The 22076-nt window shown below is 37.7% G+C and overlaps 1 protein-coding gene across 3 annotated transcripts in view; it reads right to left on the bottom strand.

The window, feature by feature from the left end:
• CC2D2A (coiled-coil and C2 domain containing 2A) overlaps nt 1-22076 on the bottom strand; it is a 64578-nt gene that overhangs the window by 14886 nt on the left and 27616 nt on the right. For all 3 annotated transcript variants that reach the window (XM_086611508.1, XM_086611507.1, XM_086611509.1), the window contains 13 exons: nt 20771-21006; nt 19688-19865; nt 18165-18321; nt 17453-17600; nt 15582-15720; nt 14588-14791; nt 11330-11422; nt 9310-9401; nt 7420-7587; nt 4618-4723; nt 3101-3210; nt 2885-2981; nt 1542-1640 (listed from right to left, as the gene is read on the bottom strand). In XM_086611508.1, coding sequence (XP_086467634.1) covers nt 1542-1640; nt 2885-2981; nt 3101-3210; nt 4618-4723; nt 7420-7587; nt 9310-9401; nt 11330-11422; nt 14588-14791; nt 15582-15720; nt 17453-17600; nt 18165-18321; nt 19688-19865; nt 20771-21006 — 1827 coding nt within the window. The remainder of the gene's footprint in view (nt 1-1541; nt 1641-2884; nt 2982-3100; nt 3211-4617; nt 4724-7419; nt 7588-9309; nt 9402-11329; nt 11423-14587; nt 14792-15581; nt 15721-17452; nt 17601-18164; nt 18322-19687; nt 19866-20770; nt 21007-22076) is intronic.

Raw genomic sequence — 22076 nt, 5'->3', positions numbered from 1 at the left:
AGAGAGTCAGGAGTGCATCTGACAGGAATCCTGGAGCTACTCTGGTTCTACAATAGAAAGACTGATACACCAACAAGAAGTATGAAGAACAGAGGTTGGCACCCGTATTGGTAATCCTCGAAGATGGATTATAGGCTGTGCCCTTCACTATGTATTGGTAATCAGTCTGTTAAAACGTCTAAGTCTGCCCATTAAGTCTCTCAGCCAGTGAGCAGACACACTTCTCAGGTGAATTTCATACATTCAGCATGGAACATTTCCCTAAAAAGAGTAAAAGATCTTACTCTTGCTTGTTTGTTGACCTATAACAACGATGGTCACATTACGTGACCTGGTCTGCACAGGATGGCTAAAGACTCATGAAGAGAAGACTAGACTTCTTACTTCTTGTATCTTCTTTGTCAACGAAAGCTTCATTCTATAGGGCAACACAACCCTCAAACACCTAAATTCATTGATTAACCTCCCAAGTTGAAGATAGCATATTATGATCTAGCAGAAGCAAGTGGACTAGCACTGGTTAGACATACACTGTCCAAAATTTCTCAGCAATGAAAAGAATCCCTTGCTTTTTTGACTCTCATGACAATTATGTTCTGTTACGCCTTGGAAACAGAGATCCCAAGAAAACCACTTAGAGCTCCAAGCACTGCACTTAAATTAAATGAAACCCCTACAGACTTATCCTCCCCTCAAAGAATCCAGGAGGCTCACAGTATGTCTTAAAGTCCTTATGTTTCTGAGAAGTGTCCATATAGCCAGAGAAGAGCAATCTAATGTGTCATTTGGTTTGCAACATGTCAGAATCTTCATGAAGTAAGAAACTGAGACTTTTGTGATATGATGACTTGATCTACAGATGAAAGCAACTGCCCTGCAGAGAGAGAGTTCTACAGCAAGATTATAATATGATAGGACTATTGATGTGAAAAATTAGTTTCCTTAACTTAAATCCAGGATGGGTAGCTGGACAAAAAAAAAAAGAAAGCCTTTCTCCTATGAAGAATCACGTTTTACTACCAGTCCCATGACTAACTTGATATCTCTTGAAGAAAGCTTCTCTTGAAAAATCCTAAAAATGGAGGAAAGAAGGGATTGGGAGAGGCAAAGTTGAAAATTTGGTGATTCATGAGAAGTGTGAAAAAAGAAGAGTTAGGTCAAGCTTCCTATCACCTGTCTAGATGATAGTCCTATTCCTATTTCACCTATCTAGGCTGGGCAATACCAGAGGTCTCAAAAGCTACTGACAAAAACATCTAAAGAATTAGCACTTTTAACCTTATTACGGAAGGAAACCAGGCTGCATTGGCAGCACAGAAGTATGTTTGTCTGTCTCTTCTCCTTTCAAAACATTTAACTTACTGACAAATACTCACCAAATTTGACAAAAAACAGTGGTTTCAAAGGCATTTTCAAATCATTCCATAAAAATAAACTAAGAAGTACAGAGAACATCATTAAATCTGACATTCAGTTACCAGGCCCTTTCCATTCTCCAGTTTTGTATTTCAAGAGATTTGCTCCAAGTTACTGACACTTACCCTTGCTTGAAAATATATCGTAGTAAATGGAATCTTAACACATCCCAGCCAGTGTCTCTCTACATGAGTGTGGATTCCACTTCCTCTTTCATGATCCTCCTATTAAAAAGTTACCCAACATGAAACTTTGTAAGACAGCTTCATTTCCTTTAATGCAATCAACAATTTAATCAAGGCATTAATAAAAATTCTGTATTGTTTTAATAATTTACTGTAAGTTCAGTTACTAGTATGGCAATGATTATTCTGCATGCCTTTCAAGCATTCCAGATGCTGAACAAATACAAGAATGTCATGGTCATGCTACAACGCGCTTCGACTTCAGGGCTCAACTCCTGTATAAGCTGTGATGGAGAACTCAAAAATCTGACAAGGAGTCCACAAGAATCTTCTCAGACAAAGTAAATTAAGCTTTGGTCTTCTAATGAAATATTTCACTAGTATTTAAAAAACCTTTTTTGAAGGTAAAATTGTATGAAAATCTAACTAAACCCTGTGGAATGGAAGCATTGTTTTCCTGTGTATTGCCTATCAGGGATTTCCAAATCTAGTATGATCAGCCTACTTGATAGTTAAATAAAATTCTCTAAAGGCTAGTGACATCTGAGTTTCAAGACTGTACTTTTCTTCCTTCTGCTGCATTAAATTCCTTTTCAGTTTTGAGGACAGAATTCTGTTCTCAGTGAAGTGTGTGCATTATTTATTTTTGGGTTCTATTTTCAAGAATGTTGAGCGTTCTATTTTTGTGCATGCCAAATTAACTGGGAAAGCTTTTACTGGTGTCAACAGAGGAAGGAGTTATGCCAACACTGAGAGCTTATAAAAATTTATTGTTACTACTACTTGCAATTTTTATGTCATTCCAAAAATTAATGTATACAACCAAAATATATTTTTTTCCTCATCAAACAGCTTGTAAAATAGGATGAACAGAGCATAAAAACATAGTTACTAAAAAATACAGGAACTGGGATCAATCATTTAGAATTTAGTAAAAATCTTGAAGTTTAAGAAGAATAGAATTCAGATTACAATTCATATGTTGCCTCTCAATTTTAGTATCTCCAGTTTCATTAAATATCAGTAAAATACACATGTTCAACTCTGGCAGCAGATTATATAGTACAAGCTTAATTTGTACAGGCAAAGGTGAACACTGCAAAGACTGCTGCCTCTAACAATCTTGCAGTATTGAACAGACATAAAACCATAAGGAATGACAAAATAGAGACAAAAAGAGGCACAGTAGGGTGAAAGCTATTACACTGAAAAGTCTTATTCTGTCAACTTCAAAAAGCTCATAATATTCTGTAATGTACACTGTCATCCAAGTATGAACTCACCTCTACAGCATCATGAAGTACTTCATCAAAAACATTGATGAAGACTTCATCCTTCACTGACTGCAAACTGTGGGTGCTGTAGTCACCGTTAGGAGCTCTGAAAAGGTTAAATAAACCAAAAAAGGGATTTGAAAAGAATAGGAAAATTTCAATAAATTTGCATGCTTGAATTAAATTATTATTACTTACAAGTAATTTGATTTAATTTTGCCATACCTAAATGGAAGCTCAAGTTCCTCATTCCAGTTGGGGTTTGGACCCTCTGCTGTTGTTGTCCGGCAGACTGTTCGCTGGAAAGAAACTTCTACAAAAGGACGGACTAAAACCTATAAATAGAGATCAAAACAATGGAAGCGGACCTCTGTGAACATTCATCAGAACATATTAAGTTATACATATTCATGTATTTAGAAAAATAAACATATATTTGTGGAGATCAGGCTGGTCCAGCCCAGATGAAACTTTAATACACCTTAAATACTGTGCTTCCCAGGCTTCTAAGCATTTATGAAGCTTTCAAAAATATTTTATGTTAGCATTACCAAAAGATTACGTATATTCAGAATACCTGACATATTTACATACACTGGCAAAACCACATTATCCCCTGAGAGTGGGAAAGCTACTGGCTATCTAATAAAAGGTAACTGAAACAGAGCATGTGATCCAGGCACCAGTGGAAAAAAGTGTGCTTGTATCTATCCTCTTACTGTAATCCAAGAGGCCTACTGCTACAGTCCTGGTTGTCTCTGAACCTGGCCCCTATTACAGATGAGCAACTTCTATAAGACACTAAAAATCCCTAATGAGATTAAAAATGCCTTAATGGAGCATTTCATTAGCATTCAACTGCATATGGAAGAACCTTTTCCACATTTCCAAAAGCTATAATTTTGAATGAAAATCATAAGAAAAACAGGAAAAAGAGAAAACCCTGAAGGGCTTCCATCTTCATTCAGAAGGATGCTGAATTTAGTTCTCAACAGCAAGCAAATGCAGTTTCAGTACCAGCCATAAGAATGGCTGTGCTGGCTTAGACAGAGAGTGCACTGGGCCCAAAACTCAGGCTGTGAAAATGGCCACCAGCAGACACCTACAGAACAGTAAGAACAGAACAGTCATATATGCTATTATATCCTATTACTCTTCCAGGCTTCAACCATTTATAGATGAAGGACTTTCATAAGCCTGTCATGACTTTTCTATTTAGTAACTCCCAATGGATCACTCTTCCAAATGCCCACTCCAATGCCCACTTCAACGCAAGAAACCTCTTTAGTCTGCAATACGTGTAAGCAACATCTCTGGGCACCTACTAACTGCTACATGAAGAATCGGAGCCTTCTGCTTATTTTGAGTATAACTCCTACCAGCTTCATTTGACCATTCTTCACCCTTGTCCTGAAAGAGCCAGTAAACAGTCAATCCCTGTCCAGTCTCTGTCACTCATGATTTTGCACCTCTCTACCATATTCCTCCCCCCCCTACTCACAGTTACTGCTGTTCTGGCTGAAAAGCCCTACCATTTTTCACTGTACAGCAACCGTTCCGTGTTTCTGGCATCCTTATCACCCTTCTCTGAACTTTTTGCAGCTTTACTGTTTTTTGGAGACCAAGGAGTGGGCAAGCCAACCTCACTAGTAAGATACCTTTCTGACGGTAAACTTCACCGTCTGTGGGAAAAGAGGAATGCTCACAGCCTCGCATAAGAAAATGTTAGTTTTGTAACATACCTGGTTGAATGCCCAATCTGGGCTACTAGTTGGGCTCTGAGCTGATGGAGAGGCTGCAAACATCTCATTAAAGGACCTCGAAGATTTGGATGGTTGTTGAAGTTTGCTGCAAGAGGAAACAGACAACAACAGGAAAGAACAGAGAACAAACACATTACAAAATAGGAATCCCTCATATTCTGTATTAACCATACAGAATTCTAGAAATAGTTCAGCTGCAGTTATGTTATGAAATTAACCTTGGAAAGATATTTATTTGATCAAAGAATGGGAAAAGAATGCCAGAAAAGGGTAGAGAGTGTATAGCTCTTGTAAGCCTCATTGCAAAAGAATGCTTTGTGCCTCTCTTTTCTGAAGAGCTTATAAACCCTAGACTTTTTTTTTTTTTTTTCCTTCCTGTACAATCTCCTTGAGCTACAGGTTTTTCAGTTTAAGGACATGAATCCCCACAGATTTCATAAACACTGTAGACTTCATGATATCCAGTCAAGGCCTCTAGCACAAAATTAAACCCATATGAATATTACACAATCAGCAACCCATGAGTGAAAAAAAATAAATGTTAATACGTTTCTTTTTATAGTGTTTCCACATAACTTTTTTTGTAGCAACACCACAGTAGAGATTAGAAAAGAATAACTATTCATGGATAAAGCAGCTCAAAATAAGGTCTTACATAATGCAAAAAGACTAGGAGAGTTCTTAGTTATTTTTGTAATACTGATAATGAATTGAAATTTTCATCTTTTCTTTCCTGTCAACATGTTTGTAATACAAATTGCCTTCCTCAGTGTGAACTTATTTACAGAAATCCAACACAACCTTTGTTATAGTAAACAGATAAAGCAGCAGAAGGTGCTAAATTCTGTATGTACAGTAATTGGTCAGCTTGAAAGTACCTCCGAGTTAAATGCAAGGTGTATTAATTTTGGGAGAGAGCGAGAAGGCTGCACTAATATGTTGCTTCTGGAATGGAACCAGACTAATCAGAACTCAAGTATCTCTACATGACACAGCATCAGGCAGTGCAGGCATTCCTTAACGTGCCTGAAGGTAACGGTCACCTTTAAAACTGTCAGAGTCAAATTAGGCTCAGTCCATTAACTTAAACAAACAGTTCACAAAGGAGAAGACCATCATCCTATGCTTAGGAGGCAAATACAGTATCCCACAATGAAGAACTGGATATTTAATACTTATTTTTGATATTTAGTTAAAATACTATGAATTTAAACTGCCCTAAGTATAACTAGTGGGCTTGTTTAAGGTATAATTCATCTGGTATTACCAGCGTTATAATGTTAAAGCTGTAAGTTATCTTCCAGACAGTTTTTTCCTCAAGCAGATGAATACAGTTTTTGGTAAAACATTTCTTGAATTTAGCAGTTATTGATAAATGACCATATTGTGCTACAGTCTTACAAAGCAGTGGTTCTATATCATTATTAGTAAGAAGATAAACGTGTATGTGTTTGTCGTGGTTTTAGGCTGATCCAGCAACTAAAACTCACACAGTCTCTCCTTCTCCAGTAAAGTAGAGAGGAGAGGAAAAAAAAAACCAAAGGGACTGAGGGTTGAGACAAGAACAGAGGGAGCACCCACCAACCATGGTCCTGGGCAAAACAGACAGGGCTTTCTCAAAGCAAAACAGTTTATTAATGATTACTTAGAAGGACAAAGGGAAACAAAACCGATTACTCAGGAGGACAGAAAGAAACAAAACCAGATCTTAAAACCGACACCTTCCCCCCCCACTTTCCTTTTCCTCCCGGCTCGACCTCCTCCCCCCAGCAGCACAGGGGGCAGGGACTGGGGGAGTGCAGGTCAGTTCATTCCGTGATGTTACTGCTGCTTCTTTCTTAAAGGAGAAGGAGTCCTTACACCCTTTTCCCCTGCTCCAATGGATCCCCTACCCACGAGGAAAAATCCACAAACTTCTCCAGCGTGAGTCCAGCCCACTGGAAACAATCCTTCCCCACAGATTGCTCCGGTGTGGGCTTTACCACAGTCTCGGGTACTTAGGGAGCTGTAGCCACTCGCTCCGGCGTGGGTCGTCACGCAGACTCCAGATGCCTCTCTGCCTTGTCGTGTGTCCCAACACGACCATCCTCAGGCTCAGGCATCTTCTCCCCACGGGCTGCGAGTGGGTCTCTGCTCCACCGAGGCCGTCCTCGTTGCAGGGGGCCGCCTGCTATCTCACCATCAGCCGCAGGGGAAACTCGGCTCCGGCACACCTCCTCCCGCTCCATCCTCACTGACCTGCTGTCGATGCGGCTGTTTCTCTCAGATCTCAGTCCTCTCCAGGTGAACTCAGCCCAGTGGGCACCCCGGGAGTGGGGTGCCCCCGAGTTCCCCAGCTGGCTCCGCCGCCGCCATTTTCCGTGGGCGGCGCCGGCCCGATGCAGGCAGCTGCCCGGCCGGGACCCAGGAAGCGGGGGCAGTGCCCTCCTCCCTTCTCTGCTCGATCCTGGGCGAAGCACCTTTTCCGGTTCCTTTGTCCTGACTTAAATAGGGCAATTCACAGAGGCGCCCTATTGGCTCAATCCCGAGGGGGATGGCAGTCTGATCTGGTGGCCAGAACTAAGACTAACCCGATTCCAAAACCGGGGAGGTCACAGGGATCAAAACCCCTCTCCTGCCACCAGAACCACCCCCCTCTCCACATCAAACCATGACAGTGTTCTTATCATGAGAACCAGAACAACGTACACGGCTGAATTTCAACATTACTTGCTTCAGCTGTCCTCAGAACAGTGGAAACCAGAAAACCAATCTGTACTGGGAACAGGCATTCAAACATACCTCGTCACTGGTTTTCTCACTGGAATATCATAAGCTCTAATGATGTTCACCAACAGTTTTATGTCTCCATCAGATAAATTCTGTGCTGTGACCTTCTTCCTTTCTTTTCTTCTTGGTCTTAATGGTCGTTTTGGCTCTGCCAGTTTAAAGAGGCTCAGTCCCAAAATACTAATAATCATAAAACAGATATTTAGTCATTTTTGCATAGAATCCAGCATTCTAGTGTTTCCATGACACACATGCAAATTATGCACTAACAGAAGAAGGAAATATATGCTCCTGTTAGTGCCACACAAAACTCTATGAAATTTCAAAATGTTTTAATTGTTTAGCGCTACACAATCCAGTTCTGTCTTATATTTCAGAAATTCTTAAATGTGCAAATTATTTTTTTTTCCAAAACTAGGTAAGACACAAATATGACAATTACACAGCTTCAAGATAGATCTAAACTACAGTGCTATAAACAAAGTATCTAGCAGGTGAAGACAATCATTGTATGAAATAGGCAAACAGTCTAGTTACACAGCTATGTACAACAAACAATAGGCTACAGAAAGGAAGCTGAATGAATATGCCACAACATACCCTGGACCCTCAGAACTTATAACCCAAGGCAAAGCAGAACCAAAGGAAAAAAAGAGGAAAAGAATAAAAAGCAGATGTATGTTTTTACACATCACTGCTATTAACTGCAGATATTCCAAAATCTACTTCAAAAACTGATAGTCAATGGCATTATTTCCTTATACATAATAAAAAGAAATCACAGTAATTCCTGTTAAAATAACACAAAATTGTGAGTTACTGAAATATCTCACTAAGTAGGTGCTTTAAACAAATGATGGTGGATTTTAAATTCACTAACCATATAAATTAGCAAATAGAATCCAATAAAAATTAGTATTCATGATAGGGAAAATATCTAGCATAGATACGCATCTAGAAGCACTTGATTTTAAACAACTACAAAGCTGATTATAGTCTCATTCAGATGTTTCCATTCCATGATGGGAAAATACAAACTGAAAAATAGGATGAACTCTTTTGTAAGAGAGCAAGTCTCCGTATCTCCAGTAGATGGGACTGTTTAGATTTATACTGCGGATTGAAAAAGCTTTGGCTGTACTTCAAGTGTGTCATGTTTATAGTGAACACAAACAACTTCAACATGAAAGAAAAAATGATCTTTCCCAACTTTTTTACTTACACAGACTTTAAGTGAGTAACACTAAGAATCATCTATGCTGTGATGACTGAAAAATGTGGAAATCAACATGTATGGGATTTGGAACAAAAATTCAAAGAACGTGCTTGAGTAATAAACCAATACTCTTAAAAGAAAGAAGTAATTTCCAAACCTAGTAACATTTCTGAAAATAAACAGCATATGATGACGGCCAGTAACAGCAAACAGAAATAAATGAGAAGAAAAATTAAGAAAACGACTGTTAAAAAAAATAAATCTATTGCAGGTTATTTGCAGGGCACATGCACTGACTCTAAGTGAGCATCACCTATAAAAACAGTAGTAGTGTTACTACCGCTGATGCTTGTCTGGTATTTGGAAATCATTCAATCTGGCACCAGTTAGGGCTATTCTCAGCTCATCAGATCACAGCCTGACGTGTTGTCTCATACTAGATTTTATTTACCTACTGTCACATTACTTCTGCCAAACCCAGACTTCTTCTTAAGAGTTTGTATGCACTTTGTGTATCAATACATTGTCTGTACTGGAAGGGGTGTACATAGTGATTGGAAATTTATATATTATACTAAACACAAAATCACATCAGCTAGTAATATCAATACACTTTGCAAAAAAAGATCAGAAACGGTCTTACAGTAATTATTTTGATTTACAACAAATAAATACAGCTCCCTTACCCCAAGCTGGGAATCTCCTCTTCATTGACAAGGTCAGAGAGAACAAAATGGTGTTTTGCTACCAGGAAACGGTCTATTACTGATTCTCGAACCTGTGAATGAGGAGGGAGAAGAGTCAAAAGTACATTTCTAATTCAAACCCACTGCAAATACTTACATTCATTCTATTAAACACAAACAAAATGTCCAAATATAAATTCTTTATTTTTTCCCACTTCTTTTAAAAGAGTCATGGTCCAAGGAAAATTTTCTTTCCACTAGATGTTTCTTCAGAACATAATATAAGCTAATTTACAAATACAGTGAGTAATTCTCTAGAAACATACTGGTTAGCCAGACATAAGAACATATGAAAGCATACAATCAGAAAATGAAGTCTTATCTGCTTACAGCTCATCATCAGAAACAATCACAATAATAAATGACATGGACAGACATCTCTTTTCCAGGCCTAAATGAAGCTGCAGAAAAAGCTGTAGAGAAATCTATATGGTATTAGCTATGGGGAATAAAAGCAACACTTTGGACTGCAGAACACTTGATGAAGCTTGTATTACAAATACTATGATTTCAAGTAAGTGTTTAAAATTCTTAGTTCCTTTCATTTCTATGCTGAGGCGCAGAGATGAAAGTCTTCCCTCTACTCCCAACAACCATCTGGAACCAGATTGACAGAGTATTGTCTTTTTCTTTTTTTCCTATCACTAATGCTAATAATGCTTTTATATACTGTGCTGTTACAGGACCAGTTGCAGAACAGCAATAACACACAATTTTCTGCAATACATCCCCCTTTGTTATTTGTAATTTTTTTTATTTAAGTTATTCTTATTATTCTATCCTTGTGTTGAAGTGACAAGCATCTAAAGATCACATTTCAGAGTGAACTGAATTTCAGTGAGCAATCTCATTTTCCAGCACATCTGACTATAAAAGTATAAAATATCCAAATATTATTTTTAAAAAGCTACTTGCATTTTATCTAAAAGAGTGACAAATAAAGGTACCATAATGTATGTCACTCTGTACTACTATACCATTATTCAGTGCACTGCGTCAACCATATGTTTGAGTACACACTTAAATACCATGCAAAGCATACAGGGCTGACACAGACACAACAGCTTTGTTAAAAATATTTTTTTTTATATTATCATACTGAATTTGGGGTTTTGCACTTGCCTGGAAGATTTAAACGCTCTTTTCTGTCTATGATTCTTTTACCAACCATTCTTTCTAACAGATAATTTGTTTTGTCCTACATCAAATCAACCTTATCATCATATTACAAATTTTGCTAGATGGCTAGGATTAGATACACTTTTGATATTTCCAGTACTGGTAAGAAACTGGTAGTCATGTTTTGCACTTGCTATTTTTCAAAATAGTCTGAAATTGCAATTGGTAATATGATCAATGTTTCCCTGTAATTTTTTTCCTAAGGATTAAAGAAAATATCATCCTAACTGAATGAACAGATTAGAACAATAAATTAAATCCAGATAAGGGGGAGAAGATGTTACTCTAGCACCACAGCGAAGGTCATGCGATGGAAGATAAACCCTCTGCCTTAGGCTGCAGGACAAGATACTCTGTGTTTTGCATTAAATCATTTTTAACAGTGTTTAGGGCCACTTTCATGGAGATAATTACGTTTTTTGCATCACAGCTTGCAAGAAGGAAAATAGGGAGGGGAGGGAAATCAGTGAATACCTCGGACACAAGAGTACAAATCTCTGGGATGCAGGAGCAAAAAAGAATTTACAGAACTGCTAGAAAAATCCAGAATGGCTGGTCATTTTCTATATTGCATCTTTTTCAGTAACAGTAAATGAGTCATTCACAAAACTCCACTTGTTCAATTAGACCAGTTTCAGAACTAATCTGGAATTCTAAAGATGTCTGTAGGTCATGTTTAGAGATTAATCAGCTTTTAGTGTTCATGGAAACACAACATCCAAGTATAGAAGCAACATATGGCCTAGAGAAACATGGTGGATCCATATTTTTTGCATCTTACCTTCTGTAGATAGTTGGCAACAACTGCTCTGTGTGCATCTAGGTAATTTTTGCTGTCAATCACATCCCTCTCTTGCAGTCTTTTCTCATAGTCCTAAAGATATACTAGAGTTTGTGATTCAATATATATTCAGTGCTTTATTACACGCAAGAAAAATGGTAAATATTTCATTAATATTAATGTACGGATCGCAGTGAAACAAAATGTCAGAGGTTTATAAAGTTATTTTTAATGCTAATGTACACAGCAATAGCATTGCTAAACTTCCATGAATAGAGACAAGAATTCCATTAAGTTACGAGATTCATGTGGTTTAAATTACTATGAATAACTTGAAGATTTCCCTGTCTTCTTTTAAAGCTGAACTTTGACCTGCTGCTGTAAACTGAAATTCCATTTGAACTGGAAATGGCTTCTCTTACTGCAGCTGGAGTAGGGAGAACCCTTTATAAACAGAAGCAATGCAGTATTCATGGAAGATAATCTGAACTGTGTTTTAATATACATAACTAGTTTTCGTAGTGTCTGACACTGGAAGAAACTTTACTTGTGGGAGGGTTTGCTGAGAAACATAAATACATAAATTTAGAGCACCTCATAAATTAAGAAGAGGCTAGAGCTGACATGCAGCTTCCAAGCAAAACACAGAGCCTAGAAATGCAGGGGGTCTCTCAGGATCTGCAGCTTAATAGCAGTCTGCAAATCAGGTTGGCTTTAGAATGACAGCATCGTGTAAAAGCTAATCAGTAAAAGTAATATTCAGGTCACTTTGCTACTGTTGTCACTTAGGAGAACATAATTTTTTCCTAAGATAAAGGGTCCAGGAAGCACATTCTGGAAACGCAGTGCTTTGTTATTATTCCACAATAAATCTTTACCTAACTTTTCCAGTGTGTAATTATTACTGTTGAATGACTTCAGATTAGCAACAAAATAAAATAAGAACAGTTCTTCTGAGCCAGAAATCTTAATTTTTAGGCAGATCTAGTAATGACTAAGCTAGAAGTCCAATAATGTGAGTTGAATGTCTAACTGGTACATGCATATGCACTGCTCCCTTCAGAAGTCTTCTTACTGAAATGATTTAAGTACCACAAATCATTAATTAGTACTTGTTAACTGTTAGTAAACTGTTAGCATTAAGTGAGCTTTGAGAAGAAGCAGGAAAAGATGTGTCCAGTTTGGGGCTGCCAGTTCAAGAAGCATGAGGAGAAACTGGATAGGGTCCACTAAAGGACTACTAAGACAGTCAGAGGCCTAGAGTACATGACCTACAAAAAGAGGTCAGAATCCTACAATAATGTAGGTTGGAAGAGACTTCTGGTGGTCATTTGATCCAAACTCTCACTCAAAGCAGGAACAATTCCAATAAGGATGCTCCGGGCCTTTGCCGGTTGAATTTCAGTACTTCTAGAGATGGCAATTCTACAAACTTGCTAGACAATGTGTTCTAGAATTTGAATATATTCTTTGCGAAAAATGTTTTCAATCTATCTCACTGGAATTTCTCTTGGAGTAACGTGTGTCTGTCATTATCTTGCCTCTAAGATGAACCTCGCTCTGTTTTCTCTGCACTGTCTCGCTAGGTACCTGAAGGAAGCAAAGAGATACCCCTTAGTCTTGCCTGCTTAGGCCAAAACAAACTTAGTTCTTTCAGCGTCTCCTCGGATGTCACATGCTCCAGCCCTGTAGATATTCTGGTAGCTCTGTGCTGGACTTGCTCCAGTATTTCACTGTCTTTCTTGCGCTGGACAAGGTGTTCAACTTAATTAGTCTGGCGAGGAAGAGATTAATGAGCAATCCAATAAATGCTCACAATTATTTGAGGGGCAGTTACAAAGAAGAGAGTGCCAAACTCATCTCTGTAGTTCCAGACAATATAACAAAGGAAAACAGCCATTAAATACAACTTGGAATGCTCAGGTTGGATATGAATTTTTTTTTTTTTTTTAATAGTCACTGGAAGGACAGTGCAGCACTGGAACAGGTTATCCACAAAGGCTGTGGAATCTCTCATTTAGAGGTTTTCATGACTTGGCTAGACAAATACACAGCTGACCTCGTCTAGTGCTGGCAACAGTCCCACCATTTCAGTGGAAAGTAGGACTACATGACCTCCAGACAATGTTTTCCAAACAATATTTCCACAATTCTATGAATTTTCAGACTTCTTTGGCAAATAGCTAGTAATCCAACTAGGAATAATACCACTTTCAACTTAGCTTTGAAGATCATGTCATATAAAATGAACCTCGAACTGGTGACTATAGGTTTATCCAATTTACCCTTAAAAGAAAAAAAAACCCAAATAAACGATTCTTAAACTGTTGTTTTCAATTTTGAGTGATAACATGAAATGAATAAATTTAGTCTGTAAAATCAACTGGATCAGAAACATGTATCAAAAGATGTGGCACATCTTTAAATAAAAGATATGAAACTTATCTAAAATTTAAAAAGGAAAAATATTTATTGAAAAGAGCCAGACATGACTGGATTAAAAAATATCTTTAAAAAAAGAAATGGAAGAAAGCAATTTTTCAAATAAATTTAAGTAAGAAGTAGGAATGAAGCAGCAGTTGCCAAAACATGAGATGATTCTGATCCTGCTAAGGCAACGAACACACTAAAATGCTCCTTAGCTACATGAATTGCTAAAGAACAAAAGAATGAGCAACTTAACACTAATAATGGAGTTGAGATTAAAAATAATTGAAGCATGACCCAAATAAAAAATGCACACATTGCATTTCAATAAGGTAATTAACAGACAGGCAAGGACAGGGTAACCTAATTGGAACAATGTACTAAACCAGAAATAACTGCAGCATAGGCTGTAGCAAAACATAAAAAGCTTTTAATTCTCGTCAGAGTCATTGCTTCCAGCAGTCTGTACAGAAAGGGCTCAAAAGTTAATAAGCCTAAGCCTGAATTATCTTTGCATTACCTTTCTATATTTTAAATCACCTTTGGAAAAAAAAAAAATCTCTTACCTTTAAAAAAAGGTATCTTAGAGCTGCTGAATCTACAGCAGTTGCTGTGTTTTATTTTTCTCCTTCCACAGAATAGCCGTGGAAATATTGCCTTGGAAAGAATCTATCTTAATTAGATTAAAATAACACTAGAAAAGACTGAAGGAATAAAATTACCATTTTTCAAATGTGAGCATAGGTGTACATTCTTTAAGGGACCAACTGACTTAATGCAAGTCAAATATTATTAGCATTAAAGAAAAGAAATATTTAGGTAACATTCTACCTGGAAGATTTTCTCACTGATTTCTCGTTCATGTAAAGGGACTTGCTTATAGTTTCGGAACTCTGCCACCTCCCCACTCCTGAGCTGCAAGAGTCGGAATCTCTTTGATCTATTAAATTCCTCATCAGAAACAAAATTAAATTCTTGCTGCAACTGCTCCAATCTGAAGAAATCAGGAATGCGTGCCTCTCCACTTGTAGCAACCTAAGTGAGTCAAAAAATATGAACCTTTTCATGCAAAGTGACAAAAGTCTATAAAATAACTTTTATAGGTCTTACACGTATATTGCAAGGATGTTAATTTTAAGGAAAAGCAATTGAGATGGATCAAACCACAAATGAAACACTACGTGTTTTAAAGCAGGTTTTTGTTGAGCAAAGTATATGAGATGATACATTTAAGAATACAATAAAATTCTATTTCCTCGTAATATGAGCAAAACATTAAAAATTAGGAAAACTATAACACAGCAGTGTAACCTAGGAAGCTGTACTGTAAAGACGATCCATTTACACAACTTCCACTATATAAATACCTCCTCAGTTTGATGTTTAGAGAAGTCCCAACTTCTTCAATACACTAGATCTCTTTGTGCAGTTGTCACTAATGAGCAACTTCCTATTTAATACCATACAAGTATACTGGGAATACCCCTGCACTTCAAGGAAACAATAAACTCAAAATGCGTATTTTTAAAAAATTTATAAATTCATCAGTTCATGTATTCCCTTATATCAATTTTTCACCACTAGAATACTACTGAATTGATTAATAAATCATACTCATTAATGAATTATTAAACCACTACTAAATAGATTAATAAATAATATTTTAAAAATATTTTTAATAGACATTTTGCTTCTTAACACTCACACAGGTATGTCCATCACAAATTCAAATGCTACTATCTCCCTGGCATGCATGCAGGTTTCCTGAGAAGGTACTGGTGACTGGGTGTTTCACAGCTCCATTAGCCCTGAAAAAGTCACCTACCATGATCAGCTGCATCAGAGCTGCATTGTTCGGGTCATTTGGATCAAGTTTTGCTTCTGCTGCCCACTTAGCTAGCTTCTTCATGTCAGTTAAGCCTGATGTGCCAATGGATGCAATAGCATCAATATTTTTTAAAGCACTAAAAAGACAGAATTGACAGAACTTATACCTAAAACACATATGACAAGCAATATAAAAGAAGTATTTAAAGCAATCTTAGAAAAAAAAGAAAAAGCTCCCCACAACCTGGCCAGTAAATTCCACTACACAGTTCTTAGTTGTAGCTATGCAGCTGAAGGAATGATGAATTGCCAAGGAAAGTAAGGGAGAAATGTGAATGAACTGGTGGAAGGGAACTTTTGTACAAGGTAATAAGGTGTTTATCGATGCATTTATGATACACCTGTAATATACCATGTTGCTGATTACTAGGAAATAAGATGATAACTTGCCTCACAGCATGAAAGTTAACATCAAAGTTTTGACAATCACAAGCATAGTCCTTGCTTGCACTGCCTTAAACCCTGTCTTTGACCTGTCTCCTGGATGGCGCTCTCAGATCTGCTGTGGTCTCTGCCCCGTTCTCTGCTGTTTCTGGATAGACCCTGGGGCCCGAGATGAATCCCCTCGCCATGTCTGGGACTGGTGCCAGCACCCTGCTCTGCCTGTCACATTCAGCTCCTGTAGGACTGCAGAGTGGCTGGTGAGGGCACTGTCTGTGCTGGGACACCTTTGCAGGCTCTGTCTTGTGGTGCAGCCTGGCTTTTGGTCCTCCCAGATACTACAGGTCCCAGCTCCACTGTTTATCCTTTGGATGCTCCTGCTCACTTTCTTGTAGCCGCAATAGGCAAGGAAGTATGGTAGGTAGTCTGGAGGCCATTTGTACACTGACTTGTTGGCCAGGCTTCTGGCATTTTCTCATAAAAGCCACCTCTAAAGTCCTACTGCTACCAAAACTTCACCATGTAAACCACATACAGCAGGACATGCACGTTGTTAGCCAAATATCACAGAAGGTAAATGTTGCCCCTTCTCTTGTTCAGGGTGCCAAGTGGAGTCTTTGTTTTCTACTTATCTGAATCTTTTCAAGAAAGCTTTAAGAACTCATGGATCTTTCTCGTGTTTGGTTATAATCAGCCAAATATCCAGCAGTTACTGGAGCAGCAGATAAAGCGGTAACATCAAGGTTCTTGAACAAACGCACGCTGAACCACAATTGTGCTGAGAAGCTAATAGGCAGCAAAAACTAATTTTAGGCATGAAAATCTTGTCTCTGATTTTCACAACAGACAATGGAAATTCACAGACGGCTGTTCAACTTCAGAGGGTGATTCAAATAAGAGTGTTTTAGAGCTAACTTCCTTCTGAAATTCACCATTTTTCCACTTACGACAGTGATTAATCTCCCAAGTTTACAGTTAGCCTTTGGGAATGCATCCTTATGTTTTAATCTCATGCTATTCTAGTCTCATTGAAGTCAGCAGGTTACTCATATGCTGATCAGAAAATTACTTAATGGCTGCAGCTTGGGTCAAAAATAGGAAGAGTGATTTGGATGCCAATGTCTAGTTTTAATAAATAAAAATCTGTCAGAGTCTAATAGCTAGAAGAGGTACTTGCTCAGTGTTAATAAGTACGGGAAAACTCTTAAGGCATTACTGTGAAGTTACCTGTGGACATTACGAAAGCAGACTAAAATCTATTTACCAAAAATGTGTACCCTAAGATACCTCCAGGGGGTTACAGCACAAAGTAAAAGATCTAAACTTAAGGAAAAAGATTATGAAAATCCTTGATTATGAAAGTCCATTTTTTAAAAATACTAGTAGAATCAGTTTACCATGAAAAACTGAAAATTCATATCGTATTACCTTGGAATGACTATGTTTTGCTGAGATACTGGAGGAATTAAGGGGATTCCTTTTTCTCCAACTGCCCAAGAGACACTATTGGATACTTTCCCAGAGGTCATTAAAGTCATTCTGTTGCTACCATCAGCTTCAAATGAAAACGACACACCTATCAAGGGAGGAAAAAACCCAAAGTAGTATATTTATGCATTCAAACACAATGTCTAAACCTTTTAAAAAATACTTCCTGAAGATAAGTAGTCAAATAACATGTGTTTTTTATATAATAAAGAGGGTAATGTGAAACAACTTGATTCTGCTGCATGCTGTGGGGAAGGACTCTGCTCTACAAAAGGAGTGAAAGATTCCATTCCGCCAACAGAAAGGCTTTCCATTTGGAAGGAAAGGCTTTCCATTTGGAAGGAAGGAAAGGCATGCCTTGAAACCTATGCCAAAGGGTTTTTTTTCCTTCACAGATGCACACTATTTAATATTTCTGGTAGTTTTCAGATTCAGCATACTGTTATTAGTGAAACAGAAATTCAGAGTCAAAAGAATTATGCATGACTGAAAAGTCAGTCCTAAAGCTTTGTTATACACAATTAGTATATACAGTCATCATGGTCAATTACATTCACACAGAATTTACTCTGAAACTTTCACCAGCCCGTTACTGCTACATGCTTTCAGCAAAATGAGAAACACTGAACTGAGAAAGACTGAGAGCCCCTACCACTCCCAACTCCTTCATGGTCCAACGTCACACGCTGATTGCTGCTGAACTCTATTTCTTCCATAGGAGCACTACCTGTCAGAACTGTAGTCTCAGGAACGGGTATGAACACTTCAGCCAACAGGGTGGTACTGCTCATACCCGTTGTTTCATATATCTAGAAAAAAACGGTGACAGACATAGTAAAAAATTTACACAAGTATTCATGAGAAGCTGAAAACATATTGTAGGGTATTTGGACAAAAGGTTTTACTAGGACTTAAGCATGAAATAATTCATTTAAGGCAATTGTATTAATTTACTTTCCGAAATATCCAATTAGCAGGCATTTCCGCTACCAGCAGCTAACTCAGTCTGAATTCTTCTTAAAAGAAGCATGCACCTGAAAATAGTACAACAAACTCTAGGCTTTAAAGAGCATCACTGTGCAATACGCAACTGCTTATGACAGTTACTGGCATCAGGTGAAGGTGCCAGAGGGATTCTGCGCCATTAATTCTCCCTTACCACAAAAGGCAGGGTAAGGCACACAGTCCCTGTTCTGGCAGTACTGCAGGCTGCTTCTCTCTTTCCTGGCCAGCTGCAGGCTCAGAGTGAGGCGAGTGATTTCTTCATTGAGATGTTTTTAATCCAAGAAGATAGTATTCTTTTTCCCTTTCAATTTGTGTTACATAAATGGAGCAAGTGAGGGGTATACACCCTCCTCTGACCTACCAGTGATAAGTTACTAACAGGAAAAGTCATCTAACAGGAGATGTAGGATCGTGACTGTGTTCCTCCTAAAAATGTATTGCTCTGAAAATTATTCATGTGATTCACTCATTAATTCGTACTTGGAATGGGGGTGGTGGTAGTTTAACTTAACTGCACTGTTGATCTCAAGTCATGTGGAGTTATGGACTAGTTAGCAATGAATTTTCTTCTTATGCTCCTCCAGCAAATATCATGATGATATTGCTGATACTGATATTTGATATTGCCCCATCCCTGGAAGTGTTCAAGGCCAGGTTGGATGAGGCTTTGGGCAAACTGGTGTAGTGGAGGATTTCTTTGCCCATGGAAGGGGGGTTGGAACTAGATGATCATTAAGGTCCCTTCCAACCCAAACCATTCTATGATTCTATGATTGTACTGTGTAGGCAATAATGGTTTAAGATGACCATTTTAGCATGGTTATCTGCAATATAAATCAGTTTTTCTAAAATTAAGAAGCTGCTCCCCTAACATAAACACAAGTCCCAAGTAATTTAATTTCCCCCATGCAGCCCATAGTCCTGTTATATGCAACACATATCTACATAAAAACTGTATCTATGAAGCACAAAGCGTCAAAAATGTAGCAGTAAAGATGAAAGTTTGTGACGGGAGAAGCAAGGAAGGGGTATATAACTGATGATTTACAAAGGGTTTTCACAGGTTTTTCAGTCTTTACAACACTACCACAGAGGAAAATACAAGCATTACAGGAGTAATTGTATTTCATATTATCTTTTTAAAAGTTACTATGATAAGTCATTATCTACCTGTAGTTTCAAACTCTCTGGCCAATTGAATATTTGTAAATTGAAAATCTGTCCAAAGTGAACTCTGAAATCAGAACTTATTGGTCGGGTAACAGTCCTTGATACTTCTTTGGAGTTGAAAAGGACCTTTATAAATGCTGAGCGTTTCTTTACATCTTCTCGTCGCAAAACTTCTGCTCTGTAAATATGTCAAACAAGCTGTCATGTAATTTTTAAATATAACTAAAAAATAAAATGTTATTAAGAATCTGATTCCTCAAGAGGAAACAGAAGTCACCTAAATAAAGATTATGTTCTTCTAGAAATGTCACTACAAAACTATTATTTAACAGTTTTATCTTCTCATGAATATAAAAAGATTTAAAAACTAACAGGTCAAATTTTAGATCCCCTAAAGCCACCTCCATATAAAAGGAGTTATTTAGGGAAACAAAATTCCATTCTACTCCCTTCCTCCAAAGCACAACAAATGATATCAACTGAGTTAAGATTTTGAAGTTTTTAGTCATTGGGAGTAGAACAGCCAAGCAATACTCCTTGATGATGCTATTTGCTGAATAAATACAAAACAAGGCAGTTTTTAACTTGCTGAAATCTGCTAGATGTATGTTAAATTGCATGTGTAAATGAGGAAAGTAGCACAAACAAGTAAATTTATTTATTTTATCCACAGTGAAATTTCTGATTTACTACATGATTTCTTTATTTTCCCTTGTTGACTAGAGCACAGACCTGGTGTAAAGAACTAGCTAGTGAGAGTGGCACTGCCAGAAGTGACTCTGAAAACGTCTTTATATATACACTGTTCTGTGCAGATGCTCAAGAAACATCAGAAGGTTCGAAGAGAATGTGCAGACATACCTTCTCCAAGGCCAGTATATGCAAGGTTACGTGTGACTTGAAAAAGAATTAAGTTACATCAGTTTCAGAAGCAGAAGTTTTAAAATTTTTATCACTAGCCTAAATGGAATGATGAGGACATGCTTCTGAACTTGTACAAACAATCAATTAACAAATAACAGCAGAGAATCATGATAAAAGTATATAAAAACAAAGTAATTTGCAGGCCAACATTTATCTTACCGAGGACACAGCTCAGTTGGAGTTATGCTTCCTGACAGGACCAGCTCAGGAATCAGAGCAGGCTCTCCAGGTTTCCGTCTGCAGTTGTCAGCTTTTTCTCTAACTTGCTGCTCTATTTCCAGGCTATTGGCCATTTTAGGTGGGATGGGTTTTACACGTTCCTGGCCAAGATCATAATCTTCTACTGATTCTTCATCTTCATGAACGTCTTTTTTCTTCTTTTTCTTCTTGGACTTCTGCATATAAAAGTAATAATGTTCTTCCTGAACTTGTTTCAATCAGTAGAGTTTTTTTCTCTTGTTCTCTTGATTCACAAGCAGCAAGCATGTATAAGAAATGACTGTGTAATTTTAAAACCATCACACACAAAAATAAGATTTCTCTCATTCTATAGTACTCAGATTCAAAATTCAGCAATGCATTCCATTCATACGCTTCAAACCATAATGTGCTTAAAAAAAAAAAAAATTACTTAACCTCCCAACCAACTTAAAAAAGAAATGTGTTTCTTGAACATTCTAGTTAGCATCTGACTTCTCATTTAGCCTGAGTTACCATGTGCATTGTTAGGATTGATAGAAGGTTACTCAACCAGTAGACACAGTTCTTCGAGATGTATTGTTTACATGCACATTGACGAAGTGAATGCACATGTGCCACAAACTTTGGAGCACAAGCTTTTTAGCTTAACAGTATCTTTAGCACGAGCAGAATGATCCTCTCCCTTCCTCTATGCCAAACCAAAGAATAAACAGAACACCACATGCCTTTCAGCATCTCCTGAACTGCAGAACTCCACCATTCATGTGCATGTTCAGCTTTAAACAACTGCAAGCAAGTTCCTCCTTCCGCAGACTTACAGATTACTTGGAAGCACGAGCCACTTCATGATTTAAGATATCATAAGCAAAAGAGGAGGAGGTAAGAAAAGCAAATAGTTTCTGCTCACTAACTGAAGTATTTAGCCAAACAACTTGTTCACATATTTTTGTTACTAAATAGTCTTTCTTTCTTGGCTTAATTTTGTGTTACTCTTGTTGTTCCTGTATTTCCTTTTAAATTTATCTAGTCTCTTCTACCTCTAGTGTCTTCCTTAGACTCACATGATCTGTGCTAGTAAGACACCAACAGCAGTGATTAACCAACAAAGTACTTTGAGTGTACATAAAGTACATAAAGTACTTCTGGGCATGAAAGGAAGGTCTGTGTCCTACGCTTCACTCTAAAGGGAAACAACCACCATCACCTCAGTCTCAAGACAGTTTGTGACTAACGCAATAAAAAGATGCTGAGCGCAGCTTTGGCT

Source organism: Tauraco erythrolophus, chromosome 5, assembly GCF_009769465.1.
Source record: "Tauraco erythrolophus isolate bTauEry1 chromosome 5, bTauEry1.pri, whole genome shotgun sequence".
NCBI classification, from domain to species: Eukaryota; Metazoa; Chordata; class Aves; order Musophagiformes; family Musophagidae; genus Tauraco; species Tauraco erythrolophus.
Note: the sequence above shows the minus strand (reverse complement) of the source record. Positions and strands in the feature narration are given on the sequence as shown.